Below are 22398 nucleotides of genomic sequence, written 5' to 3'. Positions count from 1 at the left end.
CATCTGACTAGAAAGTCAACACACTATTGACAATACCAAGATTAAGTAAACAGGAGTCCACATTTTCCTGAACATACAGCTTTAGTGTTTACATTAAGTATATGGGACTGTGGGGGTCCATTAGACTTTTCTAATGAATGAAATATTTTACATTGATAGCTGTAGAATATCTGTGTAACTCAGACTCATTACACGTCAGAGTTCAAATGCCAGACCCACAGCTCAGGGACTTATGGTAATTCTTTGTGATTATTTCTTCCTCTTCAGCAAAACAACATGTTACACAAATTCTGCAAGTTACAATGTGCACTAAAAACAAGCATATTAGTGCCAGACGCTAAAGTTTCACAACCTGTGTTAGCAATATTAATACTACAAACCCATGGGTTAGAGCAGCGCCTATGTGTAATGCTCTGTAAAATACTGTAATGACACTAGTAACTGGGCCATTTAAAATGAATGCTAACTGTGTAGAAAAGTTTTGAAAACACCGGTATATATATTTTTTAAATTACACAATTGCACTGTGTGATCCCTCTGAAAAGTAGATCATGTGCCAAATTAAGGTCGATTATGATCTAAGATCTTGAGATTGCCCAGCCCTAGTTTCACACTAAAACGGGTCAGCACCATTTCCAAAAGTCTCACTTTTGCAGATTTTAAAATGTGGATAATAAGCATAAACACGGTAAATGTTGTGGGTTTTAAAACAATGTCTTACATGTGTGGACATAACCGGAGAAGCTGAAGTTACTACTGTTAGTTTTAGAAGTTTTTATGCTTTGGAAAAAGCAATGTTTATTATATGTTTTTAAATTATGTAATTGTTGATGTTGATGTTTGGTTTCACTGTTTTGTGTGTGTTGGTTTTTTTTAAAATATTATATCATTGTCTAGCTTGACTTACAATGACGTGGTGATTATCTTACTGTATATATGTGCACTGTGTGTGGGCTTCTTGCACAGTAAACATACACTACATCATATTCCACCAACGCCCTCCTCTAGCTCTACTTTCTCCATCTGTGTGTATGTGTGTGTATCACTCCCTGCTGTGTCTTATGATGATGGATTACTGAGACTCATTGGAGCTGCTTGTTACCTCTCTTATCCTCCATCAGGTCTGGCTCAGTGGAACAGTACTCTCCATTGTTTGAGCTGATGGTGAATGTGTGTGTGTGTATGTGTGTGCACGCGTACTTACACACATGCATGCACATACCCTATGTTGTGCAGCACATACACAAAAAAACAAAACCAAACAAACAGATTAGTGATCATGAATTGTGACCGGCTTGACCTGAGTCAGGTCTGGAGGGCTTATCTACTGACCTGTGAACTGAAAACCAGCTGGCCTACACCTGTCTCAGCTCACAGACACACACCAACACACACCCAAGAAACATAGATACTCGTTACTCCTTAAAAATGCAAATATGTTAAATAATTTCAGTGTTTCATAATTCAAGTTTTGGACAATCTCTCAAGTTCTCCCTCATCTCTAATGAGCACAGTACATGCAGGATGCCCTATATAGGACTACACTTCCTGTCAGATTCTATGAAATGAGCACATTTAAGTTAAGTTTGGTGATAAGGCCTTGTTGTGGTACTGAATCCTAGCCCTGACTTCTTCCTTCTGAAGCTCCCTTGACATAACTACAGCATCCTCATCAGTAACAAAAAAATGACAGAGGAAAACTGAGTTGCCTCTCGACCCTGAATCAGGGCAGTAAAAGTAAAAAATGAAAAACTAAAAGACAGCACCTCATCGTCTCGTCTCGTCATTGTAACTAATAAAACCTCTGCTGTCTCTGTGTCTGCTAACAGTCAGTTGTACGTCTCATTTTGTCTCACGCTGTCCTTTCAACGCTGCTCTTTCAATCACCTCCATCCATTGATGCTATTTTTCTCCCTGCCTCCCAGTGATTTCTATACCCTTTCACCTTCGTCATATCTCTGTCTGCCACAGTGCTTCAGATATTTTCTCCGCCTTGTTTTCCTCTGCTCCAGACCTCCATGTCTCCTGGCGAGAAACTATTAAACCATAAGTCTCAAGGTCTTAACACATTCCTAATATCATTTTCTGGACTGGTAAAGTCCAGGCATTTTCTTGACGTTCTGTGTCAAGCAGCCACAGCTTTAAGGTGGTTTTTGCTCTGTGGGAGTGATTGCATCAGGTGGAGGGTTATATGCTTGCCCTCTGATGTTTGATTCTGTGATTCTGATTCTGGGAGCATTTTGTACCATCATTTACAACACTTTGTAACTATTACAAATGTCAAACAGTGCAACTATGTGAACACAGAAATACAAACAAGTAATATCACACACATCACGTATGGCTGAATTTTGCCTCTTTACCTCTGATTTAACCTTTCTGAACAGTGTAAAGCTAATAATGTCCTGATATTTGCACATAACCCCTGAAACAGATAATGATGACTGGGTAATAACTTGACATTTTGCATATACAGCAGAACATTGCCTGTAAACTGTAAGGGGTTGTTCACTGAGTTTAACTTGTAGCCTCCCCATTGTGAAATGGTTTTGACTCATTCTAAAAGTGTTTAAAACTGCAGTCGGTGCACCAATACCTACTTACACTAACCATCCAGAGCTTTGTATGTGTATTCTTTTTGGTATTTTTATTCTTTTCTTCTATTGTTATAACTACTGAAGGGCCCAAGAGATGCAGGATGACACTGAATGAACTGCAAAAACTTGATTGAAGTATATACTTTGAATTGGTTTTGGCCCGTATCGAGACGGATGTAAATTTATTCATGAAAAAGTGTGGTGGATTATTATTTTAGCTGGAAGGCGTGATTCTAAGTAGTCATCGGACGCTGTTAGTCTGCAGCACACACAGGACTGTCTGTCACTAAATGTAAGTTGTTTTCTTTCAGCAATATGGCTTTAAATTCAAGTGTGTGACTCCCTCATACTTATGCCTTTAAAATCCCTGTAAGTAATCACTGTTTATGGGCTAACCCCGTCTGTTCCTCCAATAATGGATAGTGAATTTTTAAAGGACACTGCAGCAACAATAATTTGGAGCTAGAAAAAGCAGACAGCTGTGTAAAGCTGCAGTCAAACAATGGAAACAGCACATTTTAGGGCTTTGAACCACAGAACAGAGCAGGAGAGTCACATCTGACTGAATCTTAACAGTGATTGATATTTACATTTGTACTGTATGTCACACGGGCTACCTCCAGTCTCTGTCTGAAAACACTGTCATCAGCCAAATTTCCTCGACATGGGGTAGTCCGCAAAAGTGGGTAAAATTTTTGTTTCATCACTCTTGAATTACAATATGATGAATGTTTGCCAGTGACAGTAAAAACATATCGAGTGCTGCACCTTTAATCGGCTGTGCATGTCTTCCCCCTGATAACAAAATATCATTCTTTAATATTAAATTAAAATAAAGTCAACATCAGACTCACTGTAAAGAAATCTAAGTGAGAGAGATTTTTTTTCTTGGCTAATCTTTTGTCTAACTCATTAAAGTTGAGAATTATTTCCAATATTAACCACAGACCTGTATCAGCGACAGTTTTTGCTCGTACTTATAATTTCTTTTTTACATTTCCAGGAAAAGTGCAACATTTAAGCGGAAGTACACAGAGTAAAATGCAGTCTGTTAAAGTGAATGAGACAGTTGTCTGGAGTTGTATTAGTTTATGTGTTTTGTACCATTGTAAAACCCTACTGCATGTTATTTTTGTTCTACGTCAGTGTTTCCCAGTTTTTTTTCCTAGGGCTCCACTTTTTAAAAATGACTCACAGTTGAGTTCAGAAAATGCCTTATTTATTAATCATGAGATGAGTTAATTTTAGTACAAGTACACATTTCTGCCCATTGTTTCTGCCATTTGTGCTTCAACTTAAAAATAACTTTAATTACCACAACTGAATAACCATAATGATTTTTTCACATTGTATTGAAAACATATACACTTTGTAAAGAGGTAGAATAAATGCATAAAGGTAGGCTGAACAATTTACATTTAATATATCAGCACAATGAAACACTGTGTACTTCTCAAAAATTCTTTCAAATTTGCGTCATTGAAATGCAGATTTATTTAGCAACCGAAGGAAAATCTTCTGTGACCCACCTGAGGCTCGCGACCCAGTCTGTGGGAATGGATGTTCTACATATGCGAAATTTGTGACTATCTTTGTCAAAGTTCCCACTGATACATATTTAAATCACAATGAATATGGATTTTATGTTAATGTTCTGAAACTGTGGATGATCCAGTTTGGTAATTCTGAGTGTGTTGTAAATCTATTAACAAGGTACGTAATAATGAATGTGCAAATATCAAGAAAAAGCTATTTTTTGTTTGTTGCCCAATAGCATGTGACAAGGCTTATTGCTAGATCCGTTACTAAGCCTCTTTGGCCAATCAGGTGGCAGACATTTTAAACTGCACTCGGATGAAGTCAGAGTTGTGATCACTTGGCTGCAGTCCTCAAACCCTGTTCTGTGTATGTGCATGCATGTGTTTCTGACCTGTTTTTTTTTTTTTTTTTTTCTTTTTCTGGGAATGTCAGCCACGTACAGTGACTTTAGTGTTTCTCTCTACAAACAAGTAGTGGAGCTCTCACAGCTTTGAGTTTCAGAGTGTTTTTTTTATGTTGCTGTCACAGACTTAAGAGTTGAAAATATTGATGGTATTAATGCAGCAATTAGCACTCTTGCAGTTTCAGCTGTTTGTCAATGAATTCTGCAGACTTAGTGAGGAAGGCTAGAACTCCTCTCCGTGTATCTGTCAGCTGGGAGAGCAGGAGCTGTCCATTGTGCTGAAAAGAGGCTGCTGTATTTGTCTGTCTGCTCTGTTTATTCTGTCATTTCTCTCTCTCTCCCGCTCACTCTTTCTCCGAGTTTCTCTTTCCTTCTCTCTCTCTGACTTTCCCTGCTTTCACCCGGCAAACATTCACACCATTGCTGTTACTGCGCATTTCCTCTCTGCCCTACTGGTGACGTCTGACCTCACTTTTCTCGCCCTCTCCTTTTTTCTGCCTCTTAATCTCTTTCTCTTTACTGCCTCTCTGTCCTCTTCCTCGGCTCTGCTCTTTTTGAAGCTCCTTCCCTCCCACTCCAGTAAACAGACTTTTGAAAGATTATTATTTATTTATATTTTTTTTTACAAAGCTGCTCATATGCTAATGAAATGGTGCCTCATTATTATTGGATTATTCTGGGAAGATTCTCTTTACCCCCGCAGTCCTCTATCTCTTCTTCTTTTCCTTTTTTCTCTCTTCTTGTGTATATTTCAGCTGTCATTCATGTGACTTGCTTCTGCTGCTGATGTGTGCATACATAAGTGTATCTGTGATGAGCACAGTGAGACTGAATGTGCGAATGACTAAGACCTTCAAGACCTTTTGCAATGAATTGTTTAAAGGCTTTTGGCCTTTGAGCGCTGCTGAGTGTGTGCATGTTTTAGCTGCATGTGAGTCCCGATGGCCAATTGTCTGTGTGTGAAAAGTATGTTTGAAGCTTGCTCTCGACAAGGTATGAGTCAGATGTTGGAGGCGGGAAAAGGCACACTGAACTCGTCCGCAGTGAACTGGAGACTTTCATAAAGACAGTTCTCAGCAGGTATGACTGTCTTATCTCGCCTTCTCTTACCCCTCTTTTATCCAGTGCGGCTTCTTTGGGTTCTGGCAGTGTTAATACAAACTGACAAGCCAATACATGGGAACACTCAATAGCTTTGCTTTTCTTTGATGTATGTACAGACGCACATTCATGGTTATTTTTATGGAAAATGTGCCCAGGGTACAGCTCTTGGCTTTGAGGAAGCTCATGCTGCTTCTTTTTGCAGCTAATGGAACTGTAAAGCGTGCACTTATTTGCTAAATTGGAGGTAGCAGTCTCTTGATTGGAATTTGTCACCTTGCCTGCACAGCGTCCTTGACAGGATCACAGTAGCTGATTGGAAACAAGCCTTATTTGCCCACGGGCCACAGTGTTTATGCATACATGGCTTTTCCCATATGCCAAATTAAGCTCTAAAACAGTGCATTTTTCATCCAGTGCATTACAGCTCTTGCATAAAACTTATTCTGTGCACATTGTTTGGCTCTATTCTCAATAACAATTTGCAGTTCAATTTCCAGTTGTTTTGTAAATGTTTCCCAGAGATTTTTAAAAATGTATTTAGGAATTTTTTTTCTCTTTGTTTTATTTTTTCTGTCTTGTTTTTTTTTTCCACAATATTTTTATTGGTATTTAAGTTTTATAGTGAAAGGTAAACAAAGTAAATAATAATATATATAACGAACATGAATCAAAACAACACAAATACTCATACACACACCCATTCACACTACGTAGACTTGCACCAAATAATATATAAATATATATATAAATAACATACATATATTCTTCTGAATTCTGTCTTGTTTTTTGTGCCATTCTGTGAAGCTTTTTTTTTTTTTACTGGATAGTTATTTTAATCCAAGTCGACGCATCCTTATTAAGAGATGAATGAAACAAATTTTGTAATATGGTCAAAAATGTAAATCCTGATCCAATAGTACAGTGGATAAACACACTAAACCCAAACCTTTAGCCCAGCTTATTTTCTCCCATTCTCTCTGTATTGGCTCTGTGATTGCGTGGCTTATGTGTGAGAGAAAAATGAGGGGGATGAGGACAGCGTTGATGTCAAAGAAGGAAATGGTGTTGCTGCAAAGAGCTGCTGTATGAAGCTGACGTATTAGCTTGGAATGAGCCGCCATCTGTATGCTCCTGCTGTGAAAATGAAGTGTGTCTAAAATAAATGCAGTTTGCATGTGGTGTACATTGTTGTTAAATTTGGGTGGTTGCTTAAATCTCACAGAGTGGTTTTGGTCTTTTGATAGTGATGAATCAAAAAATGTAGTATACACACTTGTGCTACATAGGAGGAAGAAGAAAGGAAGTACTATAGACCTGTCAGTCTCAGTCCAATCACTTGGAGTGACAGGCCGAGCCTCAGCGTCTTCTGATCCATTAACTTTGTCTCACACATACTGAATAATATAAGGGATTTTTAAAAACCATGAGACAGCATTCTGACAAATAGAGGAAGAAAATAGATTTGCAAAACTCAGTCACATCACTTCAGGCTCAGTTTCTGAAGGCCGAACAACCACATCACATATCAGATGAGATGTTGCAACTGTTTTGATTTGCAATCATAGAGGCTGAGGTGATGTGATACTGGTTTAAGGATGGGTATTTAATGCTGAACAATTCAACATGCTATGATGAGTCTTACAATGTGGCAGAGTGAAACACCAAAATTGCATGGTCTGTAATTTATTGAAAAAAAAAAAGTGTCACAAAATATTGTAATAATTGAATTTGCATGTCTACAAGTCATATTCTCCAGAAGATTGATATAGACTTAATCAAAAAATATCATGCTTTTCTTGTTACTACTGAAATTATGACTGATTATTCAATCACAATGCCCATCAAAATAATCACAGTATGGTTGTTTTTTCAGGTATTGTTCTGTGTACGGTGACGATAAATTCCAGACTGTTGCTTTCTGAAAATTTCAGTATCTCACAGCCTCTCTTTGGATCCATATCGACAAGCTGCAATGACAGAATCATGGAGTTACATCTGACTTACAAGAGTGTCTATATCACAGGTGTCAAATGTGTGGCCCGGGGGCCAAATCCGGCCCACCAAAGGGTCCAATCCGGCCTCTGGGATGAATTTGTGAAATGCAAAAATTACCCTGACGATTTTAACAATCAAGGATGTTAGAATCATTTTAGGTCACTTCAATCTCAAGTGGATCAGAACCAGTAAAACACTATCATAATAACCTATAAATAAGGAAAACCAAAAAATTTTGTCTGTTGTAGTGTAAAAAAAAAAAGTAAAATTACACAAAAATGTTTACATTTACAGACTAGCCTTTTTGCAAAAAATGTGAATAACATGAAATTTCTAAAGAGAAATGTGTGGAATTTTAACAATATCCTGCCTCTTACTAAATGTTTGGTGTATTTGCAGATCCACTGTGATCTGTAAGTTGTGATGCATATGTATAAATGATAAACTAAGGCGTAATACTGTTAAAATTGCTCTTATTTTTCTTAAGAATTTTCAGGTTGTTCATATTTGTTCATGTTATGTTCAAGTATGATTCGTAGATGTAACATTTTCATTACAGAATTTGATTTTTTTCACTCAAAAACAGAGAAAATACTTTGGAGTTGACATTATTTATAAGTTCTTATCCTATTATTTATATTATTTTACTGGTCCGGCCCACTTTATATCATATTAGGCTGTATGTGGCCCCTGAACTAAAATGGGTTTGACACCCCTGGTCTATATGCTTCATTTTCACATGCAAAACCTCAAAATTCTGAACCACTTCCCCTAATAGACTTATGGATATAGGCTACTGTTATTTACCCGAAAGCAGCACACCTTAAACATTTACCCACATAAAATGTATTCAGATTAATTTCCCAGCCAACATATGTGCATTGTGTCCATTATAACTATCTATTAGTTATAACTTGTGGTAGAGGTGAGATATATTTATCGTGAAAATATCAGTCTTCACCAAACACACATCCACTTGTTTTGGTCTTATGCACCCTTCTATCCCCTAGTGTGGATTTATGTAATGACTGGTGTATTTTTGCAAAGTGTGTGGCAACCTTCTTTTTCTGTGCATACTTCTCAAAGCTGCTCTACTGCCATCGCTGCTTTGTACTTGACCTCCCCTGTTCTGTTTCCTCTTGTAAAGTCTAAAGTAAAAAACTACACATCATCCGTAACAGTTCAGAGAGAGTCCACACGCTCACACATGGCAGATATACCTTTATTTTGCTGCTATTAGTGTATATCTTTACATGCTAACAGTTTGTGACATTGTTGATCTGAATGGGGTTTCATAAGTGGGGTTGGTTTCTCCAGTCTGCCATCTGTGTATATACTTTTACAAAGGCCCATGGGAAATGCAGTCCGGAGGGCTTTAGTGCGGCCTGCTCTCCGTCTCCATACATGTCTGGAGGCTATAGTCAGTCAGCCTGTCATTACTGATCACAATCACACATTCATTCAGTCACAGTGGAACATACACACCACGCACCACAACTCCCACTGCATCGCTTCAACCCTGTTTCTTCAGCTGTTTCTCTCCTTCAGGTCTTTACTGATTTTCTTACTTTATGTCATAAAAAAAGTCAAACAGTGTTTTATTTTTAATTTTGACAGAGATAGTGATATTCCAGACGCCTAAAACCCAAAGATTCATGATCGCAGACACAAACATATTAAAATTATAGCAATATAAAACCAAGAAAAGCCTAAGGCGGTTAGATTTTATCATTCCAAATGTCTAACAAAATGTTCACAAGCATGAAATATACATCTGGGCAGAACTCTTTAAAGCTCTTATCATAGTTCTTTGTTCATTTCCTGTTGAGTGGTTATTGAGCCAATGTGAGTCCTTCCAATACGGCGATGCCAAAAAAATAACTTTCGCTCTATTTTTTTAAACCCTCATGGACCCTAAACGTCATGCTTTGTAAAAACCATGAGAAGTTTATCCGTAAAATGGATCTGAATGGGTGTTAAAGTTAACCACTGCTCTTATCAATGCTCTTTAGCAAAAATGAGGTCACGCAGAAACCAGAATGAGGATTATTGAGTGTTTAGTGGCCAGTTTAGCTCAACTGTAATCCATATCTTTGTAGAGATTTGCTATGGTCATCATCACTGCACTAAACCCTCCACTGCACATCGCAAGGCTGTGGGCTATAAAACCACTCTCCCACCCTGATAAGAAAGCACTAGCGCACACACAATAGTGTCACCCTCGTTTTCTTTTTCACTCCACCTCTCCTGTACACGAACGCACACCGTCTCTTCACCGTCCAATCTGCTCCTTTTGCAGTTGACACCATTTGTTCACTTGTTTGTTTTTCTCCCTTTTGTGTCCCTCTCTCATTCCCCTTTTTTCCCCCCTTCCTCTCCTTCAATTTTGCTCTCCTGCACTCTGCTGAGCCCTCTTGGCGAAGCGTTAAGTGTATAATCTGTGATCTCATGTCTAGATGGGCCTCTCGTCTCCTCTCTCACTCTGCACACAAAGGGACTGAATGGCCGTGGCTCACTCAGGGGACACAAATGAGTAATGAGCCACACATGCACCGGCGCACACATACACAAACAAACACACACTCAAACACACACCTCTGCAGCACACTCCCAGGGGCTTTGAAGTTGCATATTGATGATGCCAACACCAAAGGCTCAATTGAATGTGCAGAGGCAGAGGAGGTAGCCATTGACCGTCCACTCGCCTCTGCGACCTGTCATCTTTGACGGCTGTAATGAGTAACAGGTGCCTCTTTTGCCAGCTTTGGCCTTGATAGTCATCCAACGTTCAACAGTCAGTCATAGTAATCAGCCAGAGTAATGGCCTGTTTGATGTGCTATCACAGCGCTACGTAATGAGGTGCGGTGGGTCTGTGACAAATTGTTTTCAATTAAACAATCATTTTAATTCATGTAGCATTTTTGATACTATACCGACAAAATTATCTTTAAAGGAGGAAATTAAATGAAACCAAAGAGATTAACATCACCAGGTCAACTGAGGATGTAAACAAAGACACAAAATCAAAAGTCTGAAAAAAAAAAAAAATCTCCCACATCAAAAATTGTCACAAATCATTCTCTTACCAAAGTATTTTTCATTGACTGGACTGTTCTGCATGTAACACATGTTATCACGAAATTTGCACGAAGGAAACATCAACAAACTGAATGTGATATAGAATGTGGTGAATCTGAACCGAAATGAAGAACTCAACCCTGAAAGAGGACATCGTATGGGTATGAAAAGTCAGATATGGTCCAGAAACCCTTACTTTCAAACAAATCATTCATTGTTTTTCTGAATTACTTAGTCTTCTGGAGGTTGGAGAGGATGTGTCATCAGTTCATTGTGCTGGAGTCGAACCCTGGACCTTCTTGCTCTAAGGCAAAATTGATGACCATTGCACCACAATGGCACCTCTGTTTTCCAAAGACCTTTTGTCTTTTATGGGTTAATAATCTACTTTTTCTTGCTTGTTAAACTGAATATTTGCACAAAGGTTCTATGTAACAGGAGAAAAATCGTAAATCTGACGAATTAGAGAATATAATTAGAACCCTAATAAGAATCGGGTCTTTCCAATTTTATATAAACTATTTATTAGTTGAATTATGAGAACAAGTTCTGAATCATGATACCTGTGATTTTCTGGATATGAAATATTGGTCACATGCAGCCCTACCACCATGATATTCCATGGTAAACTATTCTAACATGATAAACTAATGCAGTCATTATCCAATCAGAATTTTCAGACACTATTTTCTGATTTGTTTTGTTGTTTGAATAGGTCAGGATTATAACACTGGATTAAGGAAGCCACCAAATATAATAACCATTAAATACGTTCAGGTTTAAACCCCTTACTCAGACTACATCAGCATTGGTAAAATTGGGAGAATTTTTATAAAGAACACTCTCCTGTGTTTTTAGCATATCAGACAGTGCCTGAAGTGAATTTCAACCATTTAATGCCGGATAAAAAAGACTGTCCTCAGCAGGAAATGACAGCTACAACCTGCGTCCTTTTGATTTTAATGAGTTTTTTAAAAGGAAAGCATCATGCACCACATACTGTTGTTGGTAAAAGGTGGGGTGGGACTGGCGGCGTCCATGTTTCTGCCCACAAAGACATTCAGTACTGTATCTGAGCAGTGTGGCTGTGAGAAAGGGTCAGCTGGACAGAGAGACTGTTTGTTTTACCATCCTCTTATGAGAGCTGGTTTTGGCTGGTTGAGGTGCCTGCTCATATAAGCTCTTTGTGGTGTGAAGACAGTCCTGGCACTGACTCCCCCCTCTACCACCACCACCACCCTCAAACTCTGCCCTCCCCACCACAGCCCAAGTGATGCCAAGCTGAGTGCCAGCTTCCTTCACGGTCTGAATGAGCAGCGCTGAAGAGCTGATCAGGACTGAGTTAGAAACAGGGAACATGGACTGGATGTGCAGTCCAGAGGAGACGTTCTTTGCAATTAATCATCAAAAGTGCGGTTTGAAAAAAAAAAAAAGAAAAGAAAAATCTTGTGAAATACCAACAATCACTGAGTGGAGCAGTGAGATAAAGAATGGTGTCTGGTGGACAGACTTTCCTGAAGCCTGAGTAAATACTCCACAATAGAAGGAGATTAGTCATCAGTGGTGAGTCCAGTGGGAGATATTCTTACTTTTCAGACTGCAACTGAGAATGTGTTGAAGATAAAACATCATGCACATGCACTCAGTGCTCTGAAACAAGAAAAAATAAAGCTGTAAATATATGTATAGTGTTCAGACATATTCACATGCAGCAACATAAGCAGCGTCTGTGTGTTTACGTGTACATGAAGCCCTGTGGAGCATTGATTGTGGAAACGAGGTTGTCACTTCCTTAGCAACTGCTTAGCGACAGTCTGTTTGAGTCACCCACTGCTTTCCTTGCTGTTTTTTTTCCTTGTGAATTGGACACACAGACATGTGCGGGACACTCAATCATTGTCACGACGCTGCCAAAACAAACGTTTTCTACAAGTTGCCAAGAAGGCACTGAGGTCAGCGCTGACATCGCCGCAGAGGAGAGAGAGGGTGGCACTGCCAACCCACTTTATCCTAAGGCGTGTGGCATAATATTGGTCTGTATGTGTGGTGAAGTGGTGTATGTGTCGCTCACTCATTTGGTCGGTTGTTCCTCAGAGCTCCTGGGGCTGAAATGATGCCTCAACATTACGTCACATTTAAATGACATTTGTTGATTTGCATGGAATGTGTTGATGTGGCACACAGTTTATATTTATCCACATTTGTGCTATAATTAAGCCATTTTCATCCTCATGTAGAATCGAGGAAATCTAGGATTACTGTGTGCATTGTGACTTGGACGTCACCAGCCCAGTGAATCACTAGCGGAATGACATGAACTCCATTTCATTTCAACATGAAAAAGTCCTGTGCGTTAAAGTGGAAAAATCAAACACTTTTATCACTGACACTACATTACTGCTGCTGAAAGCAAACAATGATATAACAATCTTTGTAAAATACTTCATTTGCACTCGTACTCAGCCCATCTTAGCTTAATTTATGTGATAAACAGGACATTGATAGATGCCTTTTAATTCTAGGAACATATTTTTATTTGTAAAATAACTCCCTTTTGTGAAAAAAAAAAAAGTTTGAGTAAAAGCTTTACTGGTGATTAATTACAGCCTTACTGACATTGTGGACATGTGAGGTACTGAAGGTTATGGATGTGTATGTAAAACAGGCACATAATACTCATAAAACTAATTAGTCATATTTTATCATTGTTGACGGTGATGGGGCTTGAACACATTTGAGTCTACACAGCCTCCTTAGGGTCAGTTTCATTGCCATCATTATGTTTATTTATAATGCCTCTTGCAAATGAATAACTGAAGCGGAAATTTGGCTCCATCATTTTTATGGTCGCCACCTCCTCCCTCTGTATGTCTTCACATTTTCTGCTCCCTGAAGACTTAGACACTCACTAAGATTTGGTCACCATTCCAGATGTTACTTGTTTGTGGAGTTATATTTATCGGGGTACTTTCTTTTCTTCCTCACCCAGTGTGTTTCCTACTCTTGCCCTCCTTTTTTCTTTGTGTTGTCGGTCATGAGACCCAATTTGTTGCCGACGTTTGCATCACCCCTCTGATGTTACTGTGATTTTCTGTACATGGGTGGGAAGTGTAAGCAGAGAGATTATGCCTGCGCTGTACATGTGTAGGTATACCCTGGGGACATGTGTGTTTCTGTGTTCAAGTCGCTCCGTGTTTACGTACTGGTTTGTACAAAGACGATCTCTGCTATCTTCTTTAAGCTACGGCTGCATGGCATATTGAGCGTTTTCATTCTGGCACGTTGTATAGATGTTGGAGAATGCAGTGGCCCCATAGTGAGCTTTATAATTGAGAATCAGAGAGGAGAGAGGAAAATTCGATGCAGGATGAATTCATTCTTCCTCCTTTTATTCCATGCTTCGTTCAGGGGTCCTGTCTAATCTGAGCTAATGTGTACGCAGAGTGCACTGGATCAATTCACAGAGAGCAAGTGAGATGGAGGCAGATTGAGAAAGAGGTTCAAAGAGAGAGAGCAATGAGAAGTATAATGAAACATCAAGGCTGTGCAGGTGTTATTTTAATGACTGAGCTAATAATAATGCAATGATCTGTTATAAGGTGGCATTAGTGAGCTTTAAGACAGCACCAGAGCCACAGTTTAGACCAAACCCCTGACACTGAAGGTCTCACTGGGCCTGAGACACATCTGTCCATGGAACAACTTGTGATTAATACTAGTTTCTAATGAGGGCAGTGGCTAACTTAACATTATTTATCAGTTTTATATAAATAGGGCAAGACACAGATGCAGGCTGATGAGGTACTTGATATTCGGCAAATACTATACACTGCCAGATTTCAGAATTTCATGGAGAATAAACATACAGAAGAGCATCGTTCTCACTCTAGAGAAACAAAAGAAACACCCTATGTCATAATGATCAGACTCTGATCTTGAAATTTCAAGAAAATATCTGGAAATGTAGTGAAATGATTTGGCAGTTTTGAGAAAATATCTTGTAATTATGACATCAGGATTCTGGGAACAAATCGAATCTAGTTATTGATCTTTGACACAACTTCAATTCAGAAAATCTCATTTATACATACAAGTATTGACATAAAATATAAGTAGTATTGTAATCCAATAAAATTATTATTATTATGATGATGATGATGATGATGATGTCGTATTTCACCAGAATAGAACTACGATCCAACATAGATTAGAATCACTTATAATTTATAACCTGCTTAACTTGTCTCATTTTTGTGAGATTTCTTAAAATTATAGAATCAGAACCTCTTAATTACAAGATAAGGTATTTATTTATTTATTTTTTTCTAATATGCTTCTGTGTGAAATGGAGCAAACAGGAGGTGAATTTATAGCCTATTTATTTCTCTCAGTTATCCAGAAATATACACAAATTCGTACAAACAATAACATGATGTAATCTCATTTCAAGATTACATTTTATTTATGGTTTCTTTGTGAAAAGTATCGGCTATATTTGATCTGTCCCCTGTTTTCATTCCCTCTGTCTGTACAGGGCCTCATACACATTCATATCTATCGTATTATTCATCTTTGTCTATACTTCTAATCTCTCATGAGCTACCTTCTCCTAACCTATCACATGTTACTGTTAAATCTGATTTTAATAACCACACTGGTGTGCTCCTAGCTTTTTGGTTACCATGGCTACCATATCCTGGATAGTGCGGTATGCTGAGCGTGAACTGTGTGGGTATGCTCAGGTTCATGTGGTGCATGAGTGAATGTGCAAGCATAGTATGTGTGTGTCATGAAGGTTGTATGTATTTTTTTGTAGCTAATTATAGCACATCAGCCAATAGAAGACAGAATGTTTGCACTCTGAAAAGTGTGGTATCCATAGACTAACGCTACCTGAGGACAAGAAATATGCATCAATTCAGGTGTATTTGGATTTGTGTGTACTTGCATGTGTATTTCTGAGGTACTAGAAGGGCTTTTTTATGCCATTTTGAGAGTATTTGTAGTTCACAGAGGAGAGCGCTGCACTCCTCACGTTGAAGAGGGAGAAAATGAGAAGAGATGGGGGGTGTGTGTGTGTGTGTGTTGCGCAGACGAAGGACATTTATTTGTTGGTGTATGTGCGGCCTCCGGCAGAAGAAATGCTCTCCTAACTACAATCAGCATCCATCAGAAGCTAGGCTTACCTCTCCTACAGACAAAAGGTTAAATGCTTCACTAAATCATCCTCTTTTTGTTCTCTCTCTCTCCTCCCACTTGCTTCATTACCCTCACCCCTCACTTTGTTTTCTTCACCAACACTTTCTCCATCCACTCTTTGCCTTCTATAACATCGGTTCCCTGCCCTTCCCCACTCCCCAAACCATTCCCCTGCCTCCTCCTCCTCCTTCTCCTTCTCCTCCTCTACCTCCACCTCCACCATCTTCTTCCCTTCTTCAGTTGGTGGGAGGCGAGTTTGACCTGGAGATGAACTTCATCATCCAGGAGGCAGAAAGCATCGGCTGCATGGTTGAGCTGCTCTCCCATTGCGAGGTGACGTGCCAAGCAGAGATCTGGAGCATGTTCACCGCCATCCTCCGAAAGAGCGTCCGTAACCTTCAGACCAGCACTGAGGTCGGCCTCATCCAACAGGTGCTGCTCAAGATGAGCACTGTGGACGACATGATTGCAGGTGAGCAGAAGAACAATCTGTGGATGTCTGAACATGCTGTGTTATGGTGCTGGATCGAATGGCACACCAGATGAACCTGTATACCAATTTTCATTTCATATACCACCATAATGTAGCAGAGCTGGAACAACAGATGTGACATTTTAGTAGGTGCCAAATTATATAATATTGTCGAGCAGCAGAAGCTTTGCAGAGCCTGGTGAGTGTGTTCAGAGGGGAAACATATTACCTATGCCCCCTTTTTAGTAACACTTTTTAGTAAACAATTTCTTCTTTTCAATATTGCACAATATTAACACTTGACCTATAATAACATGGTCACACTATAAACAGTAAAGATTAAGAATTAGACTTGATTGCTTATCTATTTATTTTCCCGTTCTGTTTTTACTACATTGTCATTAAGATAACATTTGTGTATCTGTTTCATTCATTTGGATCACTTATTGAATTATTTTATGTTATTGGTAGGACTGGGCGATATGGAAAAAAATTATAGCACAATACTTTTTTATCAGACAATGTTAATATGTATCACAATATAAATCAAATCAGTATTTTGGTCAAGCTTAAATTTTCCGTTACTCATAAGTTAGTTGTGAAGACATCTGAAGGTTATTTTTGACATAAATAGGATTTGTTTTCTGTCAGAGGTTGAACATGACAGATGTGCTGAAGAACATTTTTCAACTGTTTCAGATAAATTAAACGAGTACATATATATTTAAAACTAAACTAAAAGTCTGACCAACAGGCAAAAGCTTTCAAATTTTAAAAGGGAACACAAACAAAACAGACCATCTTCATGAAACAGTGCCGTAGGTACACTACCAGTCAAAAGTTTAGACTCACCTCCTCATTTAAATGATATGAGATGGCCAACAAGTGTTCAGTATGACTGGGAACTCCTTCAAGACTGCTGGAAAACATTTCAGGTAGACTACCTCATGAAGCTCATTGAGTGAATGCCAAGAATGTGCAAAGCAGTAATAAAAGAAAAAATGTGGCTTTCTTGAAGAATCTAAAATATAAAACATGCTTTGAGTTATGTCACACTTTTTTAAACTACATAATTCCATATGTGTTTATTCATATTTTGGTGCCTTCAGTGAGAATCTACAATGTAAATAGTCATAAAAATAAAGAAAAAACCAGGTGAGTCCATACTTTTGACTGGTAGTGTATATAGGGAGGGGTGCATTTCTTAACTGCCATAACTGGCATAAACTGAAAATGAAACTTAACATACTTTGAACGTCCAACTCCAAGCTTCTATGCCGCATCCTACTTTTCAGTAACCCAGTCGCCCGAGTTCTCAGTCAAATTTTCTCCCGAGGGAACACTCATTTTCTCCCGTTGCAGCCCAAACATCAGCGTCTGTGCTGCGGCTGCCCTTACGTCTGTGCAGTTTGCGTCAACCTAACTTGACATGGCTCTAGCGTGATTGGTTCGGTGCGGCGCTACTTAATTATGATTGGCTGTTCTTATGTCTGTCAAAATAGGACGAACGAATTCTACCGAAATTGTATCGAGCATGTCTCATATTTCTCTCGAGGAAAAGTTATATTGTGATATATATTGTTTCATCGCCCAGCCCTAGTTATTGGTAATTAAATACCTTTCGTACATGTTGAAATTAATATTGCATAACTGAAACTATAAAAAGGCCCAGTCATGACGAAAGAAAAAAATCTGTGATATAGCATGAAAGCTGCAGGAGCTCAAATCACAGGGAAAATGCACATGTTCCTTCTGCAGCTTTCTCTTCCCACTCTAAATTAAAATATGTAATATAAATATAGAATGAACCTCCTGTTGTTTCATCCTGTTATAGAAAAGTGAAACTACTAAATTTCTGTATAAAGACATGGAGTAGAGCAGTAGAATCATATATGACAGAAGCTGATGAGTAATTGGTAATTACAACTGTCAGTCACTGAGAACGGCTGTGATTGGACAAAAAGCAGTTTAACAGAGTAGATTTTTTTAGAACCAAAAAACACAGGGTAGTAATAGATGCAGAAGTGTCAGGCCCAGGCAGGTCACTTAAATTACAATACACTGAAAGGAAATTATGGATTTTCTAAACAGTGAGGTTAAAGAGCAACAAAGCACTGCAGCTTTTAGAGTCGTAAAAAATTTTGAGGAAACAATTTCTTGTCATAGTGCCCAAAAATACATTGTCATATGTATTATTGATGCCGTGACCCATTTTACAAAACTTTTCCCTCTATCTTTGCATCTGTCTTCTACATGTCAACACCATTTTAGGTCATTAAAATGCCTTCCAAAGTCTTGTTTTCAAAGGGCATCACACCCGCAATTCATGCATGCCTCTTATTACTTTATATAATGAGCATCCGCTTAAAGCAACCACACGATGGCAGATACTGTTTAGAGGCTACTGCTATGTATCTAGGATTATTTTTTTCAAGTCGGTGAATTACATTTACCTGCAGTAGATTGTGGTCAGTGTTGCCCCATTTAGTGAAACACATAATACTACCAAAGTTGTTTCATAGCTGTTGAGATGTGTAGTCAAACCTAAGGAAAAAGGAAAAGAACCATAATTTATTTGATTGTATTTACCTGTTTTTGTTTGTGCACTGATGTTTCAAAGAAGATTCTGTGAGCGCAAAAAAAGGGAGGATGATATTGTGTATATTTTCACATTAAAAATCTATAACACTAAAAGTGTGATAATGCTTGGTTATACTCCATAATAGCTATTTGTACATTATTGATGTACTGTTAAAATTAAAGTAATTTTCAAAGCAGAGTACGTAGTGATATTAAAAAATAGAAGATGAATCAGTGTACATTTTAAATAACTTCTGAATAAATGATGAGTATATTATCAATAGTGTGCCAGATGTCCCGAGACATACTATGAAGTCCATCAACACAGACAGATCATGTTTCACACTTGTAGAATTTGCTATATGGAAATGTACCAGATAGATAGAACATGATCACATTAACCAAAACAGTTGCCCACTTAAGTAATAAATATTCTCACAGTGCTGTATGTACTCTGTGATTTCCCACGTCTGCCAAAATGCCTTCCAAAACCCCAAAAAGAGCATGAATTTACAACCTACATGAAATTAATTATGGTTCTTACAAGTACAGTAGGTGGCTAAACAATAGGGGTATGCTGACAAGACACAGTGAGTGACAGATTTTCATGTTGAGATAAAACAAAAGTACGCTTTCTTCATGAAATTGCAACATAGCTGATGGTGGCTCCCTCTGATAGAGAAAATTCTGCTGTAGTTTGCAGCAAAATGAGTTTGCAATCGATATTTTAGATTTTAAGAACATTTATTTCTGTTAGGGCTCACGGGATATTTCTTAGTTCGGATCATTTATCTCTTGGAATAAAAGCAACGTAACCCCAAACCATTAAAGTGGTCAGTTATTATTTTATGTGGGATTATTATTTCTGAACATGTTTCACTCACTTTGAAATTTGTCTTTTCAAATGCATGTGTTTTTGCCCTGCAGTCGCACATCCATAACATCCCACTGCAGCAGAAGCGCAGTAATGACTTCAGTATGCTCTCTAGCTGTGTGCTGCGATTTGTATGGAGGGCTTGATTGCAAAACAGCACATACACAGCCATTTCTTTGCACGATCATATTGACCTTGACTTCCCTTTAATGATGCCTCAGAGTGCGCGTCCTCTTCCTCCCTCCCCCCAGTGTCCTCTCTGTCCTACCGACTGCCTCGGGATAATGTGTTTTATAACTTGTATGACTTATTACTGCTCACCACAGCGGAGTATACAGCAACGCTTAAATCAATTTTATGCCAATTCTCACATATTCCCTTTTTTAACCATGATCCTAGCACTTCTAAAACTATTTAAAATGACCTACATGGATTGATTGTACTAAAAACAGAGCTTAGGGTTTTGAATCTAGGACATTGTGTATTGCGTTTTCCTCTCATACCAAGCACCTCGGTGAGATGGCCTCCCACTTTATTCCCTATCGCTAGGCTCTGGCTAATGAAATATTGTGGGAAGACTATTCATATCTAGCAGGCCTAATGGGAAAGAAGAGTCTTGGTAAGCAGATTGACTCACTGAGAGGGCTGAGCTGAACCTCTGCCATATCCACAATGATCTGCTGTGGTTGTGTAAAGTCATTGAGGACGGACGGTCATTTTGACCAAATAAATGGTCAGTAAACAAAGCACTATTTGATTGTGCGCTTAAATAATCACACAGGGTAAATCAGAGGGAAATCTATTTAAAGTCCTCCTCTTGTCAAAACAAAGTGCATAAATGGGAACGAATTAAGGGAATGTTTCAATATTCCCCTTTGGCGAGAGTTAGATTAAACAATTGATTCAACTTTAATGTCTGCATAGCGAAACATGAAACTAAGGTCAGCAGGAAATTAGCTTCAGCTTGAAGCATAAATATTGAGAGCATGGGTAAAAAGTCTCCAGCCCAGCCAAAACATAGTTATGGCTTATAACTCTTGTTCCAGCCATAGCTTATGTTTGTTCACTTTTGCGCATTTTTAAAAATAAAACGTGCACACATTTATGCTAGCTGCTTTACTTTCATGCTAAGCTAAGCTAATTGCCTGCTGATCCATCTTAATATTTCATGTGAAATAGTAAAAATTTTTCAATAACCAGCACCAAGGTAAAAATAACATAATAAAAACATCAAAGTCTTCACCAAACAGAAAAGGAACATATAAAGCCCTTTAAGGCACTTTAAAATAAAATGTGCACACACTCAAGATAGCTTCCTTGCTCTCATGCTAAGTTAAGCTAATTTCCTGCTGAGATAACTTCATATTTAGTATAATGATAATTAAAAATAGTTTAGTGCAAAGGCAAAATATTTCTCTAAATAGATATACTGTGTCATTCATAAAAATATGCAGCTTTTCATTAAACAGGATAGTAAGCATATAGTGGTGACTTTGTTGACGTCCTTGGTCATGGAAATACTAACATCTAGTTTTATTCATTCAGTCATTCATTCATTCATTCATCTTCTGAACCCACTTTATCCTCACTAGGGTCACAGGGGGTGCTGGAGCCTATCCCAGCTACCTATGGGTGAAGGCGGGGTGCACCCTGGAGGCATTATTTAGCATATATATATATATATATATATATATATATATATATATATATATATATATATATATATATATATATATATATATATATATATATATGTGTATATGTATATGTGTATATGTGTGTATATATATATATATATATATATATATATATATATGTATATGTGTATATATATGTATATGTGTATATGTATATGTGTATATGTGTGTATATATATATATGTATATGTGTATATATATATGTATATATATATGTGTGTGTGTATATATATATATATGTATATGTGTATGTATATATATATATATATATGTGTGTATATATATGTGTATATATATATGTGTATATATATATATATGTGTATATATATATATATATATATATATATATATATATATATATATATATATATATATACATATGTTTTTTTTGTTTTTTTTTTTATATTATTTTACTAGATTTTATCATCTGTGCTATATAGGCCTATTAATGAGACGATACAGTGTATAATAATGAATCAGCACTTGTTCTTGTATTACATGTAGACTGAAGTAACATATTTACTATTTGTGTAGTGTTGCATCATAATAAGTGTACCTGCTTACGTGACTGAGTATTTAAGTCTGCTCAGATGTTCATACAATTAAGTGATGCTGTACATGAAAAAAAAAAAAAAAAGCCCACTGCTGAAGAAGGCATTGTGGGTTGTTTATTCAGTTTGAGCGGCTCTGGTTTCTTCCTTCGTGGATGAAACGGTCTTGAATTTTGACAGCACTGAATAATAGATTGCACAACACTTACAGCATAAAAACAGGCTCTTTTTGATGACCTCACCATATTTCATCAGAGACCTGTCAGGAGAGGCCCTTCCAAATGCTGACTCACTAACACACTCATGAG

At 37.9% G+C, this 22398-nt stretch overlaps 1 protein-coding gene across 1 annotated transcript in view; it reads left to right on the top strand.

Moving 5' to 3' along the window:
* LOC115432580 (neurobeachin-like) overlaps positions 1-22398 on the top strand; it is a 55639-nt gene that overhangs the window by 13467 nt on the left and 19774 nt on the right. Inside the window, exon 2 of the mRNA XM_030153491.1 lies at positions 16157-16388. Coding sequence (XP_030009351.1) covers positions 16157-16388 — 232 coding nt within the window. The remainder of the gene's footprint in view (positions 1-16156; positions 16389-22398) is intronic.

This window comes from Sphaeramia orbicularis, chromosome 14 (assembly GCF_902148855.1).
Source record: "Sphaeramia orbicularis chromosome 14, fSphaOr1.1, whole genome shotgun sequence".
NCBI classification, from domain to species: domain Eukaryota; kingdom Metazoa; phylum Chordata; class Actinopteri; order Kurtiformes; family Apogonidae; genus Sphaeramia; species Sphaeramia orbicularis.
The sequence above is the reverse complement of the archived record's forward strand: the minus strand, read 5'-3'. Positions and strand labels throughout refer to the sequence as shown.